Source organism: Myotis lucifugus, unplaced genomic scaffold (genome assembly GCF_000147115.1).
Source record: "Myotis lucifugus unplaced genomic scaffold, Myoluc2.0 scaffold_222, whole genome shotgun sequence".
Classification (NCBI taxonomy): Eukaryota; Metazoa; Chordata; class Mammalia; order Chiroptera; family Vespertilionidae; genus Myotis; species Myotis lucifugus.
The window spans coordinates 2,036,049-2,058,165 of NW_005871270.1; the positions used below are offsets into that span (position 1 = coordinate 2,036,049).

At 50.5% G+C, this 22,117-nt stretch overlaps 1 protein-coding gene across 15 annotated transcripts in view; it reads left to right on the forward strand.

Moving 5' to 3' along the window:
• The window catches only part of ERI3 (ERI1 exoribonuclease family member 3), a 129,929-nt gene that overhangs the window by 88,809 nt on the left and 19,003 nt on the right, over positions 1 to 22,117 (forward strand). For 10 of the 15 annotated variants that reach the window (XM_014463846.2, XM_014463840.2, XM_006098188.3 and 7 more), the window contains one exon: positions 16,472 to 16,604. In XM_014463846.2, the coding sequence (XP_014319332.1) occupies positions 16,472 to 16,604 (133 nt within the window). Of the gene's footprint in view, positions 1 to 16,471; positions 16,605 to 22,117 lie in introns of those variants that run through there. The other 5 variants (XM_014463844.2, XM_006098192.3, XM_006098190.2 and 2 more) reach the window with 1 other exon arrangement.

The window sequence follows — 22,117 nt, forward strand, 5'->3', positions numbered from 1 at the left end:
TTTCTTGCCCAATTTTTTGTTTCTAATGCCCTATTCCCAGGCTCATGTCCACCACCATTAGTGTAGGTCACTCTCATCCTTTTGGCCCTTACTACTGCTGGCCCTCTAACAGGTGTCGCACATTCATTCCCTGCCTCCAAGATTCCGTCACTTGCAGTTCTTAATCTTTCAAACATACCCCTTTTTGGTATGGGAGGGGGGGGGCGTGACCTCTTCTCTCAGAGCCTGGGATTGTTCTCCTGTTGAGGGCAGGGATACAAGGGCTAGAGCATCTTTCTGAGCCCCTGGGGAAGCTGTCCAGGAAGTTGCCTGGGAGTTTAGAGTGTGGAAGCTAGTTAGACTAAGTTTAGGGGTGTCTGGGCCTGCTGGCTGCCTGTGTCTAAAGGGCTGCAGGATTGACTGGCTGAGGTTATCTGATCTGCCGGCAGTGCAGGCTCTTACGGAAGAAAGGGCCTGGGATCCAACCTTTTGGAACTGTGCTATGGCCTTGGACTCAGAGGCAGTGTGGGCCTGTGTGGCCAGCTGGACCTGCCTGCCCTGGAGGCCAGGGCACCAGTGGAGTAGGTTGGTTGTAGAGAAGATCTTTCTCCTTCACTGAGGCTATGTCATTCTCTCTCCTTCTTGCCTTCCCCCTTCAGCCCCCAGCCTCCTTGGGCTGTTTGGACCCATGGACAAACATCAGTCTCTGTCTTTCTTCCACCCTCCTTATCTGCAGGTGTCCGATCGTGGAGGCCTGTTGGAGCAGGTGAAAGTGTGGAGAGTCCTTCTGAAATGGGGCTGAGGGAGGCTAATGGAATTTCTGGATCTTTTGTGAAAGGGATGTGATTCCAGGGACTACCCTCTGCCCACTTTGCCCTTTTGTTTGGCCCTGTGAAGCTTCCTTTTCTCTGAACTTTTGCATTATTTCCCCCAAGTAGAGGTGTAACTAGGCTAACCTGAGAGTCGGGGCTGGAAGTGATGGTATTCCAGGAGTGAATAATGAGAGGAGGCAGCAGCCATTTTGATCCAAGAGAGGACTGTGTTTTGTGGCAGGGGGTAGAGGAAGGCTTTTTAGAGGAAAGAATCTGGCACGTGTCTGCAAGATATTCCCTAGATGGGACCTGCCTCTAAACAGACCACCAGGTCACCACCTTTCTACTGAGGGTCTGCTTCAGGTCTTCTCTATCCATTACCAGACTCTGTCCTCAGAGAAGCCTTGACTTTCTCAGGTAGCTCCTCCTACTAGGCAGGACTGGGCAAAATGGGCCTACCTTCTGCACATGTGCCATCACCCCCTCCCCTCCGTTCCCCTCTGAGGGTATGCTGGGGAATAGAGTAGTCGGTGGGGGCTTGGTGCAGCCCCCCTTCCCCCTCGCCCACTATGATGGATTGTGAAGGGAGTGGATGCATAGGACCAACTCAGCTTCCCAGTGTGGGGTGCTTCTGTCTCTGCCTCTGAGCTGGGCTGCCAGCTGCCTAGGAATGCTTTGCAGTCCAGAGGGAGGATTGAGCCATGTTTGGCTTAGTCTTCTGCTAGGGCTGGTTTGGGCAAAGTCAAGAAAGAATGGAAGTATCATGGGCAGCTTGGCCTTGGGAATAGAGAACTCAGAAGACAGGCTTCTAGTGGAGTGAGGGAGACAGATAGTCACTACAGGTAGTGTAAGAGTTGTTGCCTTCCAGAGCGCAGGAGAGGGAGTGCCTATATTCTCCTGGAAGAGCTGATGAGCATCCAGAAAGGGGGGGGCGGGGCATGAATTGAGTCTGTGAGGAGGGTGGGCAGTGCACTATGGTGACAAGTGTGGACAAGCACCTGGGCAGAGAAAAGAAATGTCACTGATCAGTTGTGTTAGGACTAAGGCTGTGGCCAGTGGGTTTTTCTCTGGCACACCTCTTCATCATTGTTTAGAGGTTTAGGCCCTCTCTGTTTTAGCAAGCCTGAGGGGTACCTACTTTCACCATCTACCTGGTCTGCTGGGGCTACTGGCCTTAGAACCAGCTGGAGCCTTAGGTTGGAAAGATGTGCTGGACAGAGTTGAGGGAATGGACCCCAAGCCCTCCCTCAACTCTGTTCCTTCTCTCATTCTGCCTCAAGAACAGGGAAGGGAGCAGAGGTTCAGGCTATGGAAATGGCTCTGGTGAAGCGTTAGGCCAGCTTGCTCCACCCGTGCTAAACCCATTCCCAGCCCTGCCTTGTGCCGAGATACAGCTCTGTTGCCAGGGCCTGGCAGGGAGGCGAGGAAGAGACCGGGAAGCCAGAAGACTCATTTTCACTGGAATTTGACCTAAAGCAGGATTGGAAGGGAAGAAAAGAATTTGAACAAAAGTGCAGGCAGGAAGGAGCTGTTAATGAGCCTTTCTTTCTCTTGGGGACAGAGCAGAGCGCATAGCGGGGCGCAGCGCCTGCTCTCCTCAGTGGCTCTCTAAGGGAGCTGTAGTCTCTGGCCGCTGCCTGCTCTCGCGCTCTCTCCTTTTTTCCCTCTCCTCTTTCTCGGCTCTCTATTATGGGGACTTGCTCCAGCTCTTTCTCTCTCTTCTGTCTCTCCTTTTGTTCTCTCTTTGTCTATTTATCACACTGTGAAGGTTGAAAGAGATGTTATTAATCTGGGAGAATGAAGGCAGGATTAGTGGTATGAATCGGATTTTGAGAGGTGTAATGATAGAAAGACTCGCTCGGCTGGCGGCCTGCGTGAGCTTGATAAATGGGGAGCACTCCAGACTGACTCGCGCCTTCCTCCGCGCTGTGTGCCCTGCCCGCTGGGGCGTGCCGCGCTCTCAGATCTGCCAGCCAGCCCACCCCGCTCCTACCTGAACCAGAGCAAAAAGCCAAGGGTAAAGCAGACACAAATATCTCCCATCGCACTTGGAGACATCATTGCTTTCAGCACCCTTTTCAAGTGGAGGCCTATCGAGTTCTCAAAGGGGTCTGGGCAGAGGGGGCAGGGACCTAGACTTCTGCCTGCTTCTAGGGCTTGTGAGAGTAGAGCTTCCCTCTTACCCTGACATGGATGTCAGGGGTCAGGGAGTAATAAGGCAGTCCATAGACCAATCATACCAGACCATATGTAATATGCAGTTAAGCCAAGTGCTTCTGGGAGAACTGTGATATGAACTATGGAGGGATTGGACATGGAAAAGGGAGGAAGAGAGATCAGGAAGGGCTTCCTGAAGGTGGTATCTTGGCAGACAGGTAGGATTTGGAGAGAGTAGAGGAAGGCTGCTGTTCTAGGTGGGAAAATAGCATAAGCAAAGGTGTGAGGACAGAAATAAGCCTAATTCTTGTGGGAGATGGAAGAGCCTCGGATCTGGTGAATTTCAGATCAAGAAGGGACTTAAGTATTCAAGCAATTAAGTCCCCACTTTCCAATGGGGAAACAGGCCTGGGAACTCGAGTTGCTATTTTCTATTCAAGTCCTGTTGCTTGTGCTAAAGGCGCCCTTCCCTCATCCTGGGACGATACAGTGAGCCTTTCTTCTGTAGCTTTAGTTACAGCCTTTTAACCTTCATCTTTGCAATCAGGAGATCCTGGCTTAGGTTCACTGCTTCTTAGTCGCCAGCCCTTTCCCAGCCTTGGTTCAGGGCTCTCCTCACCCCTGCCCCCAGCCCAATCTGCAGTTTGCAGGGAGAGTTCTGTCCCAGCCAGCTGAGTGCTGCTTGTGTGGTGAGGAGAGGAGTAGGAGGCAGCCCACCTCATTCTGGACTCCAGATGCCTCTGAGCCTGAGCACTTTCCTCCTTTATATCCCTCTGCAGTTCTCTCTGATCGTTGTCTATTGCAGTGACTGGGCACTTATTGGTGTCCATGTCTGCTTCTCCTCAAAGGACAGTGGGTTCTTTGAGGACAGGATCTACATTTGAGTTGCCAGGGTCTGGAAAGCCTTCGGTGAATGCGTGTAGCCTGGCATATAACAGGTTCTCAGTAAATGTTTGCTGTGAATGAATCAGTGTGATTCCTAAGTCTATACTCTTCCATCATAACACACCTGAGTAGAGTGAAGGTAGAGTTGACAAAGGGAGGTACAGGGGCCAGGATGTTGGGCGTGCCTGGAGAGGAGGCTGTTGCCTCTCAGCCTTCCTTTTTTCCCTCTAAACATCAGAGAAGAGAAGGGCCTTATCTGACGCTGAAGGCATTTATTTTCTTCCTGGCTGATCTTAGCTACTCCCACAGTGTCATGCACCACCCATATACTTTCTTTCTTTTTTTAATTTACTAAGGGCCCAGTGCACGAATTCGTGCAACTTGAAAGGAACTGTGGTCCGCGAGGCTGCGGTAGCCACAGGGGTGGGTTTTGGCCCATCCTCCTTGCTCCTGCCCGGCCCCTCCCGCCACGGCCCCTGGTCCCCTGTCTGCCAGCAGCCTCACTCCTGCCACCACTGCCACCCCCATGTGCTGACGGCGCCAGCTCAACTTGCACCCACTGACAGCACAGAGCAATTGGGGCTGGCGTCAGCAGCGGGTGCCAGCAGGGCTGGCACCCTCAGCAGGTGCAAGCCACAGCTGCTGCCCCGATAGCCCCTCAGGAGCAAGGGGAGGTGGAGAAGCCCTGAGGGGCGATCGGGGCCAGCAGCCACCACTGCACCCATTGACAGCTCTGAGCCATCAAGGCCGGCACCAGGCACCAGCAGTGGGTGCAAGTGGCGGCTCTGGCGCCAACAGTGGGTGCGAGTGGGGCCGGCGCTGCAGCAGGTGCAAGTGCCGGGCGGGACTGCAGCATGTGGGAGCAAAGAATTTTCAGTAACCACCAAAGGCTCGCCCCAATGACAGCAGCCAGCACCCCGCCTTGGTCTGGCACCCCCGCTCACCTGCTCCACCATTCCACCGCAGCCAATTCCCACTATGTTCCGCGCGCAACCCCTGGTGGTCAGCACACACCAAAGCAACCGGTTGTTGGGTTGTTCCGTGTTTGATCTATTTGCATATTAGAGTTTTATAGAGAGATTTTTTAAATTGATTTCAGAGAGGAAAGAAGAGAGAGATAGAAACATAAATGATGAGAGAGAATCATTGATTGGCTGCCTCCTACATACCCCCCAGTGGGGATTGAGGCTACAACCTGGGCATGTGCCCTGACCAGGAATTGAACCGTGACCTCCTGGTTGATAGATCAATGCTCAACTACTGACCCACACCAGCTGGGCCACTTATACACTTTCTTAGGACTGTTTTGAACTGAGCTCCTCCTAGTCTACATGTCCACCTTCTCTAGGCAGCCCACCTTGGATGTCCCACTGAAGGCCATCTTGGTCCTTCTCAATAATTTTCCTCCACGCCTGGTTAGGGTTTCTGCTCTTGCAGGGCCTCAGTCCCTCACTGTGTGGTGAGTTTACATATGTGTTTACATGTCTCTCCTTCTAGCTTGGAAGCCCCTTGAAGACAATGGCTTAGTTTACTTGATCTGTGTGTCTCTGGCACCTAGCCCAGAGTTTGACACATGGTAGTTACTCAATAAGTGTGTGTTATTTGAGCAAGCCAGTGAAGAGGGAGGAGGGTCTGGGATGGAGATCTTGGACACCCTTTTCCAAGGAGCAAGGAAGTGGAGGTACATGTGTTGTGCACAAGCATGCACATGCCTTCGTGTTTGAGGGGTGGTTGATGGTGGTGGTGTCACATGCTCCATAAAGGATTATATTTTAATTTGGAAAGCACTTTAGAAACTTAAAGTGCTTTGCCTAAGTGCTGACTGCTATTAGTGTCTCCTTTTTATTAGGAAAAAGGACATGATTTTTCTCTTTTATCTTCAGGCCTGTCCAACTTCTGAGAGTCAAACTTAGCAAAATGCCTGCCCCTCACTGAGGACTAGTTACATGCCAAGTTCAAAGCTTTGGACTTGAAACACAGAATTTTGCTTTGCAGACTGGTTCTGACATCCCTCAGGGGATTAGCCCAACAGCTCAGTATCAGGAAGGGGGTGGGAGAGACAGGGTCATTTGACATAGTTCAAGCTGCAGTCCTGAGCCTGTCCCCTCTCCATCTAGGCCTAGGTGGGAGGACATAAGAACCTGAACCATTTTGGGGAGTAGGGGAATGACCCCAATGGTTATCAAAACCCACTTGTCATGCAATACGAAGAACCAGACTTCAGAGTGAGAATTGGCGAGGCATGGCCCCAAGAAGAATTGGGTTTGTGTAGTTCATGGATGATAGGACCAAGAGACAGAGACATCACAGCTGCTGGACCTGGTGATGTTGAGAGCTGCTAGGTCAAAGGGAAGGGAGTATGTGTAGCAGTAGCAGGAAGAATTCTTGTCCAGGAGGCCATGAGGCTGGAACTTGCTTTGTGCCTTATAGGAACCTTTGAGGGCTTTACTGGTTTGAAGGAAAGGTAACACCCTTCCCAAGAAGAAGACTTGGTGCTACAGTGGCACGAGGTCTGGAAAGCTCAGCTGAGCCTTGTCGTTGGGCCTTTCTCAGACTCTTTCCTGAGCAGCCACAGGACAGACCCTGGTCTCAGTCGTCTGGCCTATTTCTGCCAGCCCTGGATGCTGAAAGCTTTGCCCATGGTTGAGGCACTGAGAGGTGGGGGCTTTGGCCCATCTTGCTAGTGCCCTGCAGTCCCCATCTCCTAATTGGGCCTAATCTTGGGGAGTTAGGGCAAGGGTGGTGTGGGGGGAGTACATTGAGCTCTCTGTCTTAACTGAATTTCCATACCTCCTGTTGTTAATTATAGAGATGTAATAATGCAATTAGTGCACGATTAAAAAAAATCCCTGATATGATTACCATGGATTTAATATCACATGATATATCATTATATCGTTATGCAGTGACAGATGTAATTGAAATACACTTATTGGAGCCAGGGGTGGTGTTTCATTCAATCCCCAGCACCCCGGGGAGGAAAGGGCTGGCTTAAAAGAAGCAATGGGAGAGGAAATTGTAATGAAAACAAAGAAAACTCACAATGTAACTCTCACCCTGGGCAGTTGGCTCAGACTGACCTACTGTCTTGGACTCTGTGACAGTACATGGATTCCCAGACAGGCCAGCCTCTTTTGTAGGGCTGAGGCAGCGTGGCTGAGGAGTTCCTTCTCTGGTTCTCATCCCAGAAACCTCAGTGTCCCCAGGTCCCCTCTGACTCGGTGATGACACTCTGGGAATACCTGAAAATAGGCTCAGGGCCCTCATGCGATCAAACTGAGCTGGCCACTGTTCTCCAAATGTTGTGGACCCTGCACCTGTGGTGCAGCCCCTGCCTTTGCTGTGGTGGTGGTCCCGTGCACTAGAGGCAGCTGTCCTGTTGTAGGCAGTGAGCAGGAAGGTTCAGTACACAGAGACGGTAATTATCCCACTCAGGTTCTGTTGATGGGCCGAAGCAGCAACAGCTCTGGGCCCCTGAAGTATGCTGGTAGTCAGGGAACACTGAGCATGCAGAAGGGATGAGTCAGACCCTGGCTGGATGGCTCATTGGTTGGAGTATCATCCCGTGCACCAAAAAGTTACAGGTTTGATTCCCTATCAGGTCACAATCCTAGGTTGTGAGTTCCATCCCCAGTTGGGGCACATACGAGAGACAACTGATCAATGTTCCTCTCTCACATTGATGTTTAGCTCTCTCTTTCCCTCTCTCTCTGTCTCCCTCGCGCCCCCCCCACCAAAATCAATAAAAACCAAATCCTCAGGTAAGGATAAAAAAGAAGAGTTGAGTTAGGAAAGACTTAGTAAAGGAAGGTACTTTTGAGTTGAATGTTGAAAGAGAAATATATGTTCATTAGGACAAAAAATGGGAGAAGTCAGAGAGCATTCTCGGTAGGCTGAAGGGATTTCTTCCGTCAAGTCTTAGAGGCATGAACAGCAATCCCAGGACTTAGTGGATGGTAAGGAAGAAGAAGGAAGCAAGATTGACCCCCACTTTTCTGGTAGACCAGGCAGGTGGTAACAACTTTCACTGGGACTTGGAAACCCAGGAGAAGGGGCTATTTGTAGGGGAGATTGTTGAAATTGATTTTTAAACATATTGAGAATGAAGTGTCTGAGTAAAATCCAAGTGGAAATACCAGATAGGCAACAGAATATATATGTTTGACACTCAAGTAGAGGCAAGAAATATTGATTTAGAAGTTGGAGAGGTTGAAGATGAGGAAGTTGAAGAAATCACCCAGGAAAAGTGGTAGAGTGGAGATAAAAAGAAGAAGAGAGGCCGAAACCGGTTTGGCTCAGTGGATGGAGCGTCGGCCTGTAGACTGAAGGGTCCCAGGTTCGATTCCGGTCAAGGGCATGTGCCTTGGTTGCGGTCATATCCCCAGTGGGAGATGTGCAGGAGGCAGCTGATCGATGTTTCTCTCTCATCGATGTTTCTAACTCTCTATCTCTATCCCTTCCTCTCTGTAAAAAATCAATAAAACATATTTAAAAAAAAAAAAAAAGAAGAAGAAGAGAGAGCGCATGAGTATACACATCGGATGACCAGATGCAAAAGAGACTATATAGGAGATTGACGGGAAAAGATAAGAAAACTCAAAGAATAGGATGTTGAGAAAACCAAAGGAGAAGGGTTCTTTTGCCCATCTGGCATGGCTCAGTGGTTGAGTGTCAACCTATGAACCAAGAGGTTATGGTTCGATTACCAGTCAGAGCACATGTCTGAGTTGCGGGCTCAATCCCCAATGTGGGGCATGCAGGAGGTAGCCAATTGATGATTATCTCTCATCATTGATGTTTCTATCTCTCACTCCTTTACCCTGCCTCTCTCTGAAATCAATAAAAATATGTTTTTTTTAAAAAGAAAATGAAGCAGGCTGCTGAGTGATGAAGGCAGCAAGAACCAGAAATTGCCTATAGATGTGGACAGTATGGTGAAGATTTGACCTTAGCAGGAGCTAAGTGGCATAATAAGGCTAAAAATTAGTCTGCAGGAGTTAAAGAGTGATGAGGGAGGTAAATAGGGTGAGCAGAGAAAACCTTGAGAAGATTGGTTATTAATAGAACAGGCAGCAGCTCCAGATGGGGATATGGAGTCAATGGAGGACTTTAAAAATTATAATCTAGCCCTAGCTGGTTTGGCTCAGTGGATAGAGGGTTGGCCCACGGACTGAAGGGTCCCAGGTTTGATTCTGGTCAAGGGCATGTACATTGGTTGCAGGTTCCCTCGCCCTGGTCGGGTTGTGTGCAGGAGGCAGCCAATCAATGTGTCTCTCTCACATTGATGTTTCTCTCTGTCTCTCCCTCTTCCTTCCACTCTCTCTAAAAACTCAATGGAAAAATAACCTCGAGTGAGGATAAATAAATAAAATAAAGATTATAATCTCTAATACATAACTTTCAAAGAACATTATATTGGTTTTCCAATTAGTATTGCTGCATAACTAATCACCCCAAAACTTAGTGATTTAAAAGAGCTATTTTATTAGCTGATGGTTTCTGTAAGTCAGAAATTCATTAAGGGCTCAGTTAGGTAGTCTGGCTCATGTTCTCTCACACACTTGTAGTCAGTGACTGGAACTGGCACAGTGTGTGGTTGGAGCAGCTGGGGGCAGGCTGGGCATCTCTCTTTGCCTAGTCTTGTGGCTTCTCTCTGTGGTCTCTGCATGAGCTTGTTTGGGCTTCCTCACAACATGGCTGCCTCAGAGCAGTCTAACTACTTCAGGGCAGCTGATGGCTCCAGGGCAAGTGTTCCAGCCAATGAGTAATCAGCCTTAGCATTTCTTTCCTTTTTTTTTTTTTTTTTTTTTAGGATTGCTGCAGCTATTTGGGGTCTTTTTTTATTCCATATGAATTTTTGGAGAGTTTGTTCTAGGTCTGTGAAATATTCCATTGGTATCTTAATGGGGATTTCATTGAATCTATAAATTGCTTTGGGTAGTATGGACATTTTAATGATGTTGATTCTACTAATCCATGAACATGATATGTTCTTCCATTTGTTTATGTCTTCCTCTATCTCTTTTTTTTTCTTTTTAAAAATATTTTTATTGATTGCAGAGAGGAAGGGAGAGGGAGAGAGAGATAGAAACATCAATGATGAGAGAGAATCATTGATTGATTCCCTCCTTCACGCCCCCTACTGGAGATTGAGCCCACAACCCAGGCATGTGACCTTGACTGGAATCAAATCTGGGACCCTTCAGTTCACAGGTCAACACTATCCACTGAGCCAAACCAGCTAGGGCCTCTATCTCTTTTTTCAACATCCTGTAGTTTTCCAAGTATAGGTCATTTACCTCCTTAGTTAAGTTTGTTCCTAGGTATCTTATTTTTTTTTTTTTTTGATGCAGTGGTAAATGGGATTTTTTTTAGTTTCTCTTTCTGTGAGTTCATTATTGATATATAAACAAACCATAGATTTCTGGGTTTTAATTTTGTATCCTATTACATTGCCAAATTCATTTATTAAGTCTAGTAGTTTTTTATGGGGTCTTTGGGGTTTTCTATGTACAATATCATGTCATCTGTGAATAATGGCAGTTTTACTTCTTCTTTTCCAATATGGATGCCTTTTATTTCTTCTTCTTGTCTAATCGCTATGGCTAGCACTTCCAGTACTATGTTGAACAGGAGTGCTGAAAGTGGGCATCCCTGTCTTGTTCCTGTTCTTAGGGGAAATGGTTTTAGTTTTTGCCCATTGAGTATGATGTTGGCTGTAGGCTTGTCATATATGGCCTTTATCATATTGAGATATGCTCCCTCTATTGGATTTTGTTGAATGCTTTTTCTGCGTCTATTGATATGATCATATGATTTTTGTCTTTCAATTTGTTTATGTGATGTATCACGTTTATTGATTTGCGAATATTGTACCAGCCTTGCATCCCTGGAATAAATCCCACTTGATCATGGTGTATGATCTTTTTAATATATTGCTGGAGGCAATTTGCTAATATGTTGTTGAGGATTTTAGCATCTGTGTTCATCAGGGATATTGGCCTGCAATTCTCTTTCTTTGTAATGTCTTTATCTGTTTAGCATTTCTGATATTATATAGCATTTCTTGAGGTTACATAGTATTACTTCTACATTACTATGTTGGTTGAAATAGTAAAGTTAAAAAAACAACAACATCCTATTTCAAGACTCCCCTTCTTGAGTCACATTATAAGAAGAACATGGGAGATGGGAGACTGTAAAATACAATCTGCCACAATTGGTGTGTTAGACTGAACACAGAAAAGGGAGAGGGAACAGCATTATCAAAGGCAATGTGCATTTTGGGTGATAGCACCAAGGATATTTGGAGGTGGCAGTGGGACAGGCATTCCTGAGTGACCTTAGGTATACCTGGAAGAAAGAACTACCATTCCATTTTGTAGTGCTGAGGCTCGGAGAAGTTTAATAACTCATCCAAAATTACAGTGCCAATAACTGGCAGAACTGGGAACCAAATTCTGGGTTGTCTAACTGCTGAGCCCAGACATTGCCCTTCTGTAAGACTGGGCTCCTGAGCACACCATCCTCATGTTTACCTGTGGCCTTGGTACTTGGTTCACCAACTAAAGAACTGTTGGCCAGTTAGATAAAAAGGTTATTAGGTAGTAGTTACAACTGTCATACTTTATCTCCCCTATCCTCCAGAGTATCATGTTTACAGCTTTGTCAGTTGAGTGTTCATGGGAATGGCATTTGGTTTGATTTGGTTCCTCATCTTGGCAAATGGCCCATCAGCCTTAGGCCCAGAGGGTGACAGTCACCCAGAGATCTGCTTAAAGGCCTGCTCCTCCCCAACTTGTGGAGAGATTGGGTATGTCGGTGTGCTGGTGTTGGCTTGGGAGCTCTCGGTTTTCTGGAAGTTGCAGGGTAGTCTGTGCTTCTGTCTGCAGTTTGAGCTAGGTTCTTGCTCCCTCTGTGTCCACCCTACTCTAAGGGCCCTGGTAGGTAGTGAGTGGGTGGGCAAAGACACCCCAGCAGCTGTCGATGCCTCTTCTTTCCTCTTTGAAGGATCTGATGCTGCTGCCGATGAGGGCTACTTCATCTATTAAACCCAATACACTTGTCGCAGCTGCTAAGCCCCCGTAAGCCGCCGGGCGCCGTGTTTGTGATGGGACTGACAGTGCATGGAGGAGGCTGATTATACACGATTCCATTTCGCGGGCCCAGCAATGTAATTTCACAGGGCGATCAGCGTTTGCATGTAATAGCAGGCTGTGCTGAGGTGTCAGAATATTAAAGGCGCTAATGGCAAAGCTCCCTGTTACACAGGGGGCCACCCGCCGCGCCTACAGCAGGGCTGCGTGGCAGGCCCGTCGCAGATGGCTGGCCACTAAGCTAATGGGGCAGCAGCCAAGGCGGGCAGAGCACGAGAGGGGAGAGCCAGCCGGGAGCAGCTCGGCACCTGCTTCCCTGCGCATGGAAATTACAGCAGCCCAGGGGAAGGGAAGTGTGCATGCCTGCCTGGCACAGGGCTGGGAGGGCGCAGTTTGGTGGACCAGCATCTCTCACCACAACTCCACCTACCCTGGACAGGACTTGGGCTCCTCAGATATCCTTCCACCTGCCCCACCCTCTGGTCAGGAACCCATCAAGTGGGCCTGACGGCTGGCAGAAGTGCAGCTGGAAAAGTGGCACCCAGAGAATTTGGAACCAGCATGAAAAAGGGGCTCAGGCACAGATCTTGGCAAGAGCTCTTAAAACAGATTCCTGCCCCACACTGATCAAGGTCAGAAAGCTACTGGGTCCCTTACCCCAACACCACACAGGCTGGCAGAAGAGAAAGAGTGGAAATAGGAAGCAGTGGGGGAAAGGCGGTAGACTATAATTGGGGCCCCTCGATTGATGCCAGTTTGCACAGAGCTGGGAGGCAGCATCTGAAGATATGACTCCTTCTGTCCGTGTTGGCTGCCCCAGCAACACCCAAGCCCTTGCCTATGCACTCGCCAAGCTTGCTCCTGCCATTCTCCTTTGCCCTTGCTATGTCTTCTACCTGGTGCCCTCCAGGAAGCTTTCCTAGCCGCCTCCAATCCCACATGGGCCTATTTGTCTCCATTGTCCCTGTGGACAGCCTCCTGAATCATCCGGCTCTGATGGTTCCCTGGGTCCCAGACTTGACTTCCCAGCCAGAATCTGACATAGAGCCCACACCACCCTGTTCTGAAATGGACTCCCAGGAAGTCTCTGTTAAGAATCCTGGGTGGAGCCCTGGCCGGTTTGGCTCAGTGGATAGAGTGTTGGCCTGTGGACTGAAGGGTCCTGGGTTCGATTCCAGTCAAGGGCACATGCCTGGGTTGCGGGCTCTATCCCCAGTTAGGGGTGTGCAGGAGGCAGCCTATCGATGATTCTCTCTCATCATTGATGTTTCTATCTCTCCCTCTTCCTTCCTCTCTGAAATCAATAAAAATATATTTTTTAAAAAAAAGAATCCTGGGTGAATGTAATCTCTTAGGGAGGATGTCAGGAGGGGGTGGGAATGGAAGGAAGGGCACACTTGCATGGGTATGCACGCTCCATAGTGCATATATCTGGGGGGAGGGCAGGGACTTTAGAAATGTGTGCTGAGGGTGGTGGGCATGTGGGTACAAGTGCATAGGGCAGCAGGTATAAGTATTCAGACCTCATATTGGTGGGCGCACAGGTTGCTATAGGACCCTGTATTCGCTGCGTGGCTCTCTGTGTCCACTGGCTGTGCCTGAAAGGTGCCTGAGGTGGCAGGGGTAGCTTGAGGTGCTGTCCATCTTACTGTGCCTGGAGGGTTCCATGAGACTGGTGGTCACGCGTGAAGTTTCAGTTCTGCAGGAGTATGTGGCAGTGCCTGGAGGAGACATGCCAGGATTCTCAGCAGGGCAGCAGAGGGAGAGCCCAGGCTGAAGAAGAGCAGTTTTAATTAACCATTTTTAATATCATTTTGGACTTTGGCTGGTATGTGAAGGCCCCGCTGGAAGCAGCATTTGTAAAAATTAAATCCCTCTTATTAGGAGCTTGCCAGACCCATGTGCACGCACTGCCCCTCCCCCGCCTGGGCCCCCCTGAGGAAGTGCTGGATGAGGCCATGTCACAGCAGCAATTGGTTATCACACTTATCTGGGAATATGAAACTGTGCGGCATGACACCCGCGGCCACGGTGGAGACGCCAATTCATCTCGCCCTGGCTCTGACAAGCTAGACTGCCCTTCCTGAAAGGCATCCGTCAGGCGGGACCGGCGCTGCCGCCTTGCTTGGTGCCCCTGTTTGCTGCCGTGGGTTCTGGCTTGCCCTGGTCCAGCCTGGTCCTCCTGGACTCGCTGCCCTCCACCCCCCTTCCGCATGTCCCAGTCGGGGGAAGTTCTTGGGGAGTCATTATTATAATAATAATCTAATCATACTGACACGCATTGGGGCAAGCGTCTAATGTTATCTGAAGTGGTCTTCTCTCTTAGCTGCGATAAGACTCAGGATGACGTGCAGATAACGTTGAGCTGCCCTGTCCCTGAGCCGAGAGCAGAGCAGAGGGGCCTCAGCAGCCCTGCCGCCCGCCCGCCGCTTTAAGCCGGGAAGCGGCAGCACCTGCTAATGCAAGTGTTTAATATTTGATGGGCTGGGATAAAGCAGGATCACCTTCGAATTGAATTGAGTGTCAGCCGAGAATCTATTACTGAAATTCGGGTGTGATTTGACAGCAAAGTAGACGATGTTATTCTTCACTAGTTACTGCAATCTTCTCCCCGACATCACTTAAATATTTTTTTCTTTGCTTGAGTAAACACACATTATCCTTCTTTTTTTCCCTTCCTTCCCTTTTTCCTTTTTAGAAGGAGAAAAAAAACTATCCAGCTTGCCTTCTCCAGGCTGATAGAGTAGATTGTTATTTCTTTATTTGTCCTATTAAATGGAATTTCTGATCGTTTAATCCGGCCTTTGTAAGTGATTTTAAAGTACTTGAAAGCCAGCCCGCCACTGCTCTCTGGCCCACTGCACTCCAGCCCTGGCCCTGACCATGCATAGCAGCTTCTTCAGCTCTGCACCACCCACTGGCTGCTTTCCCTCCCCGCCTGCGTTCCCAGCTCCAGCTCCGCCCTGGCTCAAAGCCAGCGACCTCTCCCCTGTCCTTGAGTCTCACACTCAGCCCCCAATTTGTGGTTGCAGCTGTGACTTGGGAAAGGGTAGGAGGGTTGGCTGGGAAGTTGGGCTGTGGCTAGTACCTCTGTGGTCAAGGATAATGGCTTTGGAGGGTGCTAAGGGTGAAGTACACTGACTCCTAGCCTTTCAGTTCTCCGGGGGGGCGAGGCTAGGTTCCTGCAGCTGGGAACGAAGGATACTAGCCCTCTGCCCAGCTCCTCAGCCCTGGCACGGACTTTGTGTCCAGTTTCCTGCCTTTGTTTCTGAACCTATGCTGGGTGCTCTCCCTTATGAAGGAGTCTGCGGTGGGCTGGGGACCTCTTGGGCATAGTGATGGGCAGGGTCACTTCAGTGCCTGTCTGACCATGGCTACGGTCACTTTAGTATCATCAGCGGACTCACCTAAGCTTCATTCCCATTGACCACTGTCCCACATGCTTCCTGCCACTGGGAGAAGGCAGCCTGATGTTTGGGGACTTCTAAAGTGAGTGGAAGGATAATGTTTGAAGTGTCAGCTAGCTATGCAAGCCCACTGGTAGGGGCCCAGGACTTTGCCAGCAGGCTGAGCAGGAATTAAATTCCCAATGGGCCACTTAATGGTGTTCTAACCCTTGTATGTCTCTTCTTTCTGGGTCTCAGTTTCCTCACCTGTGACATCAGGTCATCATGCCTGTAAGGGCTGTAAGAGCAGGTGCCATCCCTGTCCTGCCATGTACCTTACTCCTCCTTCCCCATGGAGTTTGGCCGCTGTCAGGTGACAGGAGTAGGGGATGGAGGGGAGCAATGAAGTGCTGGGGGTCTGAGCAGATCGATGCCCCCAGCACTTCCTTCCCCAACCCCAGGAAAACAATTAAGTACAGATCGATGGGTGGCCGCTTTGAATATGCATAAGTGAGCACTTGACCTTCAGCAGAGATCTGCTTCCCCTAACACACACACACACACACACACACACACACACACACCCTTCATGTGCTCCCCTCACTGCTGCTTGAGTCACCAGGTGACTTTACCCCTCCCCAGTTGAACACTCACATGGCACTCAGCCTTCTATAGCCTCGCCTGTCTCTGGGTCAAAAGCAACGACCACAGGCAGGTGGGGCCCCCTCTCACTTTGGTTTTCCTATCTGTGAAGTGTGAATACGTTAGTCTCCAAGTCTTCCGGACCACAGTCTCTGCGACCAGTAATGCTATGGGAGGGGGCCCAGCAGAGTGCTGAGGACTCTGGAGAGGAGGGAATTTAAGGTGAAGGGGGTCCCGTGATGAGAGGCGGGGTCCTGACAAGGAGGGTCTTAGTAAATAGGAGCTCTCTAGAGGAGTTGTGAGGGGGCACCCAGTGAGGGCCAAAGGGAGATGCCCAGGAGAAAGGGAGCTCTAGAGCCGGAAGGGGTTTTTGGTGGCAAGGGGACCCCGTGAGGGGACGATCGTGAAGTGGTATGATGAGAATAAGTCCTTGGGGGAAAGATTTGATGGGGGGAGTGATGGGTTGGTTCAGGGTCAGGGCCTCTGTTAACCATTCTTGCCTCCTGTCTTCCAGGCTTACAGCTTCGCCATGGGCTGCTGGCCCAAGAACGGACTTCTAGACATGAACAAGGGCCTCAGCCTGCAGCACATAGGCCGGCCCCACAGCGGCATTGGTCAGTCCTTCCACATGTCCCCCTGGCAGCCTGGTCAGTCTCCTGTCCACATGCCCCAGTCCCCTGGCTCACAGAGGGGTTCTGTGGCTTTTTTTGAGCTCTAACAAGGTGCTCTCCGTAGCTGGGGAGAGCGGGGAAAGCGGGGTATGAAGGGAGAATGAAACCAGACCATTGGAAAGGGTCTCTCAAAACAATATTTAGGAGGAGACTGGGGTCTGGGCTTTGGGGGGGTCACAGGTGGCCTTGGATTCAAACCAAGCTACCCCTGCCTCTGGCTGAATCTCTGGTGGAGATGTCCTCAGAGGGGTGGGCACCTGTCAGCTCACCCACCCCCCGTGGAGCTGGAGGAGGCTGTTTAATATTGTTTCAAGTCTGTGGCCACTAAACTGGGCGATCAATGGGAGTTAAGGAGATGAATTATTTAAACCTCACCAGCTTTTAATTAGTCGGGGTCCTTCTGACCGATGGCTCCGTCCACAGGGTATTGACTCCCCCGCAGGAGCAGCAGCCTCCATTGAACGGTGCCTGGGTTGGGAGGGGCCACTTGGGGTACCAGGTGGGGGTGCACCCTCAGGGGGATTACTGCTTGGAAGGAGCTGAAATGGCCGTGGTTCTAAGCATTGGAGGCTCTGCTAGCCTCTGATCTCTCAGTATGGATATGTGCCTGTCTGTGAGTGACTGTGTGTATGTGTGCGCGTGCGCATGTACATTTGGCAACTTCAGCTGCATGTCTCCGTGTGTCTAAGAGTATATGTGTATCCGTGTATGTCTATATTTGAGGGATGCATGTGTGTAGCAGTATATCTCTATATTTTCCTGAGGGCATGTGTCTGTATATGGGAGCAATCATCAGCTTGTCAGAAAGTATGTCTGTTCATTTCTATGTGTCTTATTTTGTGTGCATGTGCATACATGTGCATGCAAATGGTTTTTAGCAGGCAAGGCTTTGTTCCAAGTGGAGAGGAACAGGGGTATTCTTGGGTGGCACTATGACATTATCATAACCTATGTACCTTTTGGAAGGTATCAGGGGCTGAAGGAGGGGACTGGCAAGATACACCAAAGGAACCAGTCACTTGCTACAGATGAGCCCCTCATCCTTTCCACAGACATCATTGGTGCCTGGTGGGTGCTGGGCATTCTGAGTAGAAGTTCCTGTCCTCAGGGAGCTCATATCCTGGAGGAGACAGAGATTGAACGGGGCATTTGCTACCCAGGCCACTGAGGGCTGTGTTAGAAACACCTGGGCTGCCCCAAACAACGTTTTCTCAGTTGCCAAATGGCTTCTCTCCTTCACTTACAACTCACTGACTTCTGGGACGCCCTGTATCATTCTTGTTGGGGGTGGGGGGTGGTCAATGGGCCTAAGGATTTGGGGGGTACCCCACAGCAATTGCTCCCAACTGCTGTTGTCTCCCAACTGCTGTTCTATGCAATCTAGTGGAGACCCCAAACCTAGCAAGGTGATATGCCTGGGAGGTAAGCAGAAAGTTTCCTAGAGAAGAGGACACTTGAGTCAGCAGATCCTTGAAGGATGAATAGGAGTTTGTTAGGCAGAAAAATGGGGAAAGGATTTTCTTCTTAGAGGGAAGTGTGTGTACAAAGCCTGAGGGCACGAGGAAGCCTGGCATACTGAGATGGCAGGTGAGACATCTACAAATAGTTTCCAGTGACTGCAGTGGGACCTTTGGGTTAGGGAATGGCTAGAAAATCAGTGGGGACGTAAGAGGGCCTGGGATGGCAGGTTAAAGGGAGTGGATTTCTCATGAGGTTTTGATGAGACAGGAGGTTTGTGAGAAAACAGCGTGATCAGAGCTCTGATTCAGACACACTGAGGCACTCTGTGCTGCACAAACTAGTTCTTAATGGTGCTCAATAAATCCAATCAGCTGGTGAATGAACGAGTAGATGAGTCAATGAAAGAGTGATGGGAAAGGGAGAGACCAGAGAACGAGGACCAGTGAGAGGACTTGCATTGGCCCGGGGGAGGAGGAACTGCCTGTAATTGAGTTTGGCCAGTGGCAGGGACCAGCCGGACTGGGTTAACTCACCCTGCACAGGGAGCTGGGTGCCCTGCTTCCATGTATCTATCCAGGGTATATTTTTGAGAGGAAGGGCTTCCTTGTTTCCACTGTTTGCTGCCTCCTGGGACTCAGTGGTGCCCTTCTTCTCTCTTCACTCATGTCAATTCTGGGTTAGGACCCCTGAAGTGTTCCTTTCTTCTTTATAAGAGAAGGTTTTTCCATCTGGGTGGGCCCCAGGGGACAGCCCAAGGCTGTGAGTGACAACAGAGTAGGGCTTTGGAGCCAGTTGTTCTAGTTTTACCATCCAGAGCCCTGTGACCTTGGACAAGGGATGGTGCTACTGCCTCTCATGGCTGTTGGGAAGGTTCAGTGAAGTCAGCTGTGTGAAGGGCTTGTGCAGTGCCTGGCACACAGTGGGTACTCAAGGACACTGGGGATTCCTGGTATTTGGTGTTTGTATTTTTGAATGAAGGGGGCTGCCCTGCCAGCTCCTGGTTGGCTCTGAGGTGTGGGTGAGGGTTCTTGGAAGGGAGGGAAGATGCAGGGCATTAATTGGGCTGGGAGAGGCGGGGAGGGGAGGCATGGGTTTTGAGCAGTGAGGTTAATGGCCCTCGCGCCAAAGAGACAGCTTTAATGAGCTTCAGCTGGCGGTGCCCCGAGTTACTGTGCGTGCTAAAAGGGTCGTGCTGTAAGAGTTTGATGTGGACTATTTCCCAGCCCTGGGGTCAGGGGTCAGCTCCTGTCACTGGCCACTCAGGCTGGTCCTCAGTGACATGGTGCTAATTAACTCTGTGAGGAGCTGCCAGCCTGGAGTGGGGAGTGGTATGTATATTGGGGGTGGGGGTGAGGCAGCATTGGTTATGCTGGGCAAGGGTTCTGCAGATCCCATAGCTTAGCCATCTCCAGGATCTGCTTGGTTCTCCCAAATTACCAATGACCCTAAGCCCACTGATGATCCTGAGCCTCTTTCTTGGGTATGTGTGGCAGGAGGAGCCTGTGGGGTCTACATTGCGGGGACTCCTGCCAAGCATTGGGTGGTGGGGATGCTGAGAGAGCAAGGGAGCAGGCATACGGGAGGGGTGGACTGATGGGGGGGGCAGCTACAGAAGGGGAGATGGCTGTTAGGATGGATATGGGTGGCTGAGTTTTTTGAGGGGGAGTGTGGGAATGTCTGGGTAGAGGAGTGACCTGGTCAGAGCAGCCTGAGAGTGTGTGCAGGGCAGACTAGTGAGGGGAAACTGCAGAAGGGGAGGTGCAGTAAGGTGCATGGGGGTGATGGTTAATTCAGAACCAGCAGTGGCTGTGGGAATGGAGTCAGGACCAAGTCAGTGAACATTTACTTCGCTCCTACTATGTGATAAGTGCTAGAAATGTGTTGGTAAAGTGACACAGTGCCCAGCCCTCACAGAGCCCACAGGCACCGTCCAGGAGGGGGTAACGGCTTGGCCCTGGGGACTGAGGGAGAGGGGGCCCAGCGATGGAAGCGGTGAAGCTCTGGGAGGACGGGCTATGGGCTGTCAGTATGGCCTCGCAGTTGGGAGGACGCCTCCTGGGGGAGGGGATTGGCCTGGTGAGCAGAGAGCTGCTGGAGCGGCTTGTGGGTGAGGAGGGACTGCATGTGTGTGGAACTGGCTGTTTCGTGGGCTCTGTCCGCTTCCTTGGCTTGGACCAAAGACCCTCGGCAGGCAGCCTCCACAGGGACTGCTCAGTGCTGTGCTGCTTTCCTTCCAGCCCAGGGTCAGCAAGACACGCACATTATTTGGGGGCATTTGTGTTAACGAATTTAATTTTCACACCAGTATTATGAAGGCAGACATCATCATTCCCATTGTATAAGGCAGGAAACTGAGGCTTAACTAGTTAAGTTACTTGTCTGAGGCCACTCAGCCAATTGACTTGAGGAGTCAGGATTCAAACCCAGGACCGTATAAATGCAAAGCCTTTGTTCTTATCACTGTGAAACTGGGAGTACCTTTTGGTGTCAGGCTTTGTGCTACCAACAGAGACAAGTAGGAAGAAAATAAGCTCACTTCCCTCATTCCCTTCAGTGTCAGTGACACTTACAGGCCGTGACAAAGCTTCAGTAGCAACAACTGAGGAAGAACGGAAAGGAAGCACCGCCACCCCTTCACTCCTGCTGTAGTCGCGCTCAGAGCCAAGGCCCCACAACCACTGGCTTCTGACCTCTTTCTGACCCCGACAGTCCTTACTCTGTGAGTTCGGTTTGCCCTCTACCTCTTGGCTCAGGAAAACCTGTCCATCTTCCAGGGGCCACCTCCTCTGGGAATCCTGCCTGGCCCTCCCAGTGAGGGTGTACAGAATACACCTTTAGTCCCTGATCATAATTTGTTTGCTAATGATCAGTCCCCACACACTTGACCTCTCTAAGGGCAAGACCCAGGCCTCCTTTGCTTCTTTCTTTTGGGAAGTCTGCAAAGGAAGTGTTAGTAAATCTCACCAGTTGTTGGGACGTGGAGGCCCATAGACTGCTGGTTTCAGCTGTCTTGGAGAATAACTGGAACCTTCCCTGATGTCCAGCTGGGTGGTCCTGCCCTGGTTGCTTAACCCCTCTGCTCAGGGACTGAGGAGGGTCCCTCTGAGGCTCCTGGTAAGGCAGGATGGCCAGACAACAAGTGGATTCTCTCAGGAGTTTGTTGCCCAGCACAGTTTGGCAAGAGAGCTGGGCTGGCAAGTGGCAGGATGGGGGTCTGGCCCCAGGAGGGCAGTACTGGCCTGTGGTCTCCCCTGAAGGAGTGGGGTGTCTATCAAGAGCCTAGTCAGAGCGCATTAGCTCTGTGACATGGATCTCATTAGTGCCCGTGAGAGGTGTCACTACAGGAGAATCGCCGGCTCGGGGAGACTCTTATACCAAAAGGAAGAAAGGACAGTGACAGCCTTTTCTCTGCTGCTTCTGCCACCAGCTCCCTGGGCCGCCCGCCCTCCTCCTAGTGGAGGTGTGGGGGTGCTGGCTAATGAGCTCGCCTACAGTACAGCTTTGCCTTCCCCTCCTTGAAGTTCTCCGGGTCCCTCTGAAGACCTCAGGCCTAGGATTAGCACACAGCAAACACCAGCCCCCCTCTTGCCCAGCAGGGAGTTCCTTCTGATCACCCTGCCTCTGCCAGCATAGCCACGGGAAAGGAGGTGGGGCCCAGACAGCCTCTGTGGCCAGCAGGAGGCGGCTTTCACTTGTGGATGGCTCAAGCCCTCTGCCTCCCTTAACCATGTCCACTTCTCTGCAGTGGGCTCTTTCTTCCCCGGTTTGTGATCTCTGCCCCTCCCTTTTCCCTGTGACATCTCCCATGCTGGCAGGGTCTCCATCCCTATGATAAACCTTCCTCCCAACACAAGGAAGAATTTGGGGACTCTGGCCCAGGGTTCAACAGAATGTGGCTTTTAAATATGATCCAATACAGGACTTTCTGGCTCAGCTAGGATTTCAGAATTAGCAAGAGCCCAGTGTCTGGTTTTCAGATGACCTGATGGTGGTGAAGTATTGATGTGAGGCCCCAGCAGACCTGATAG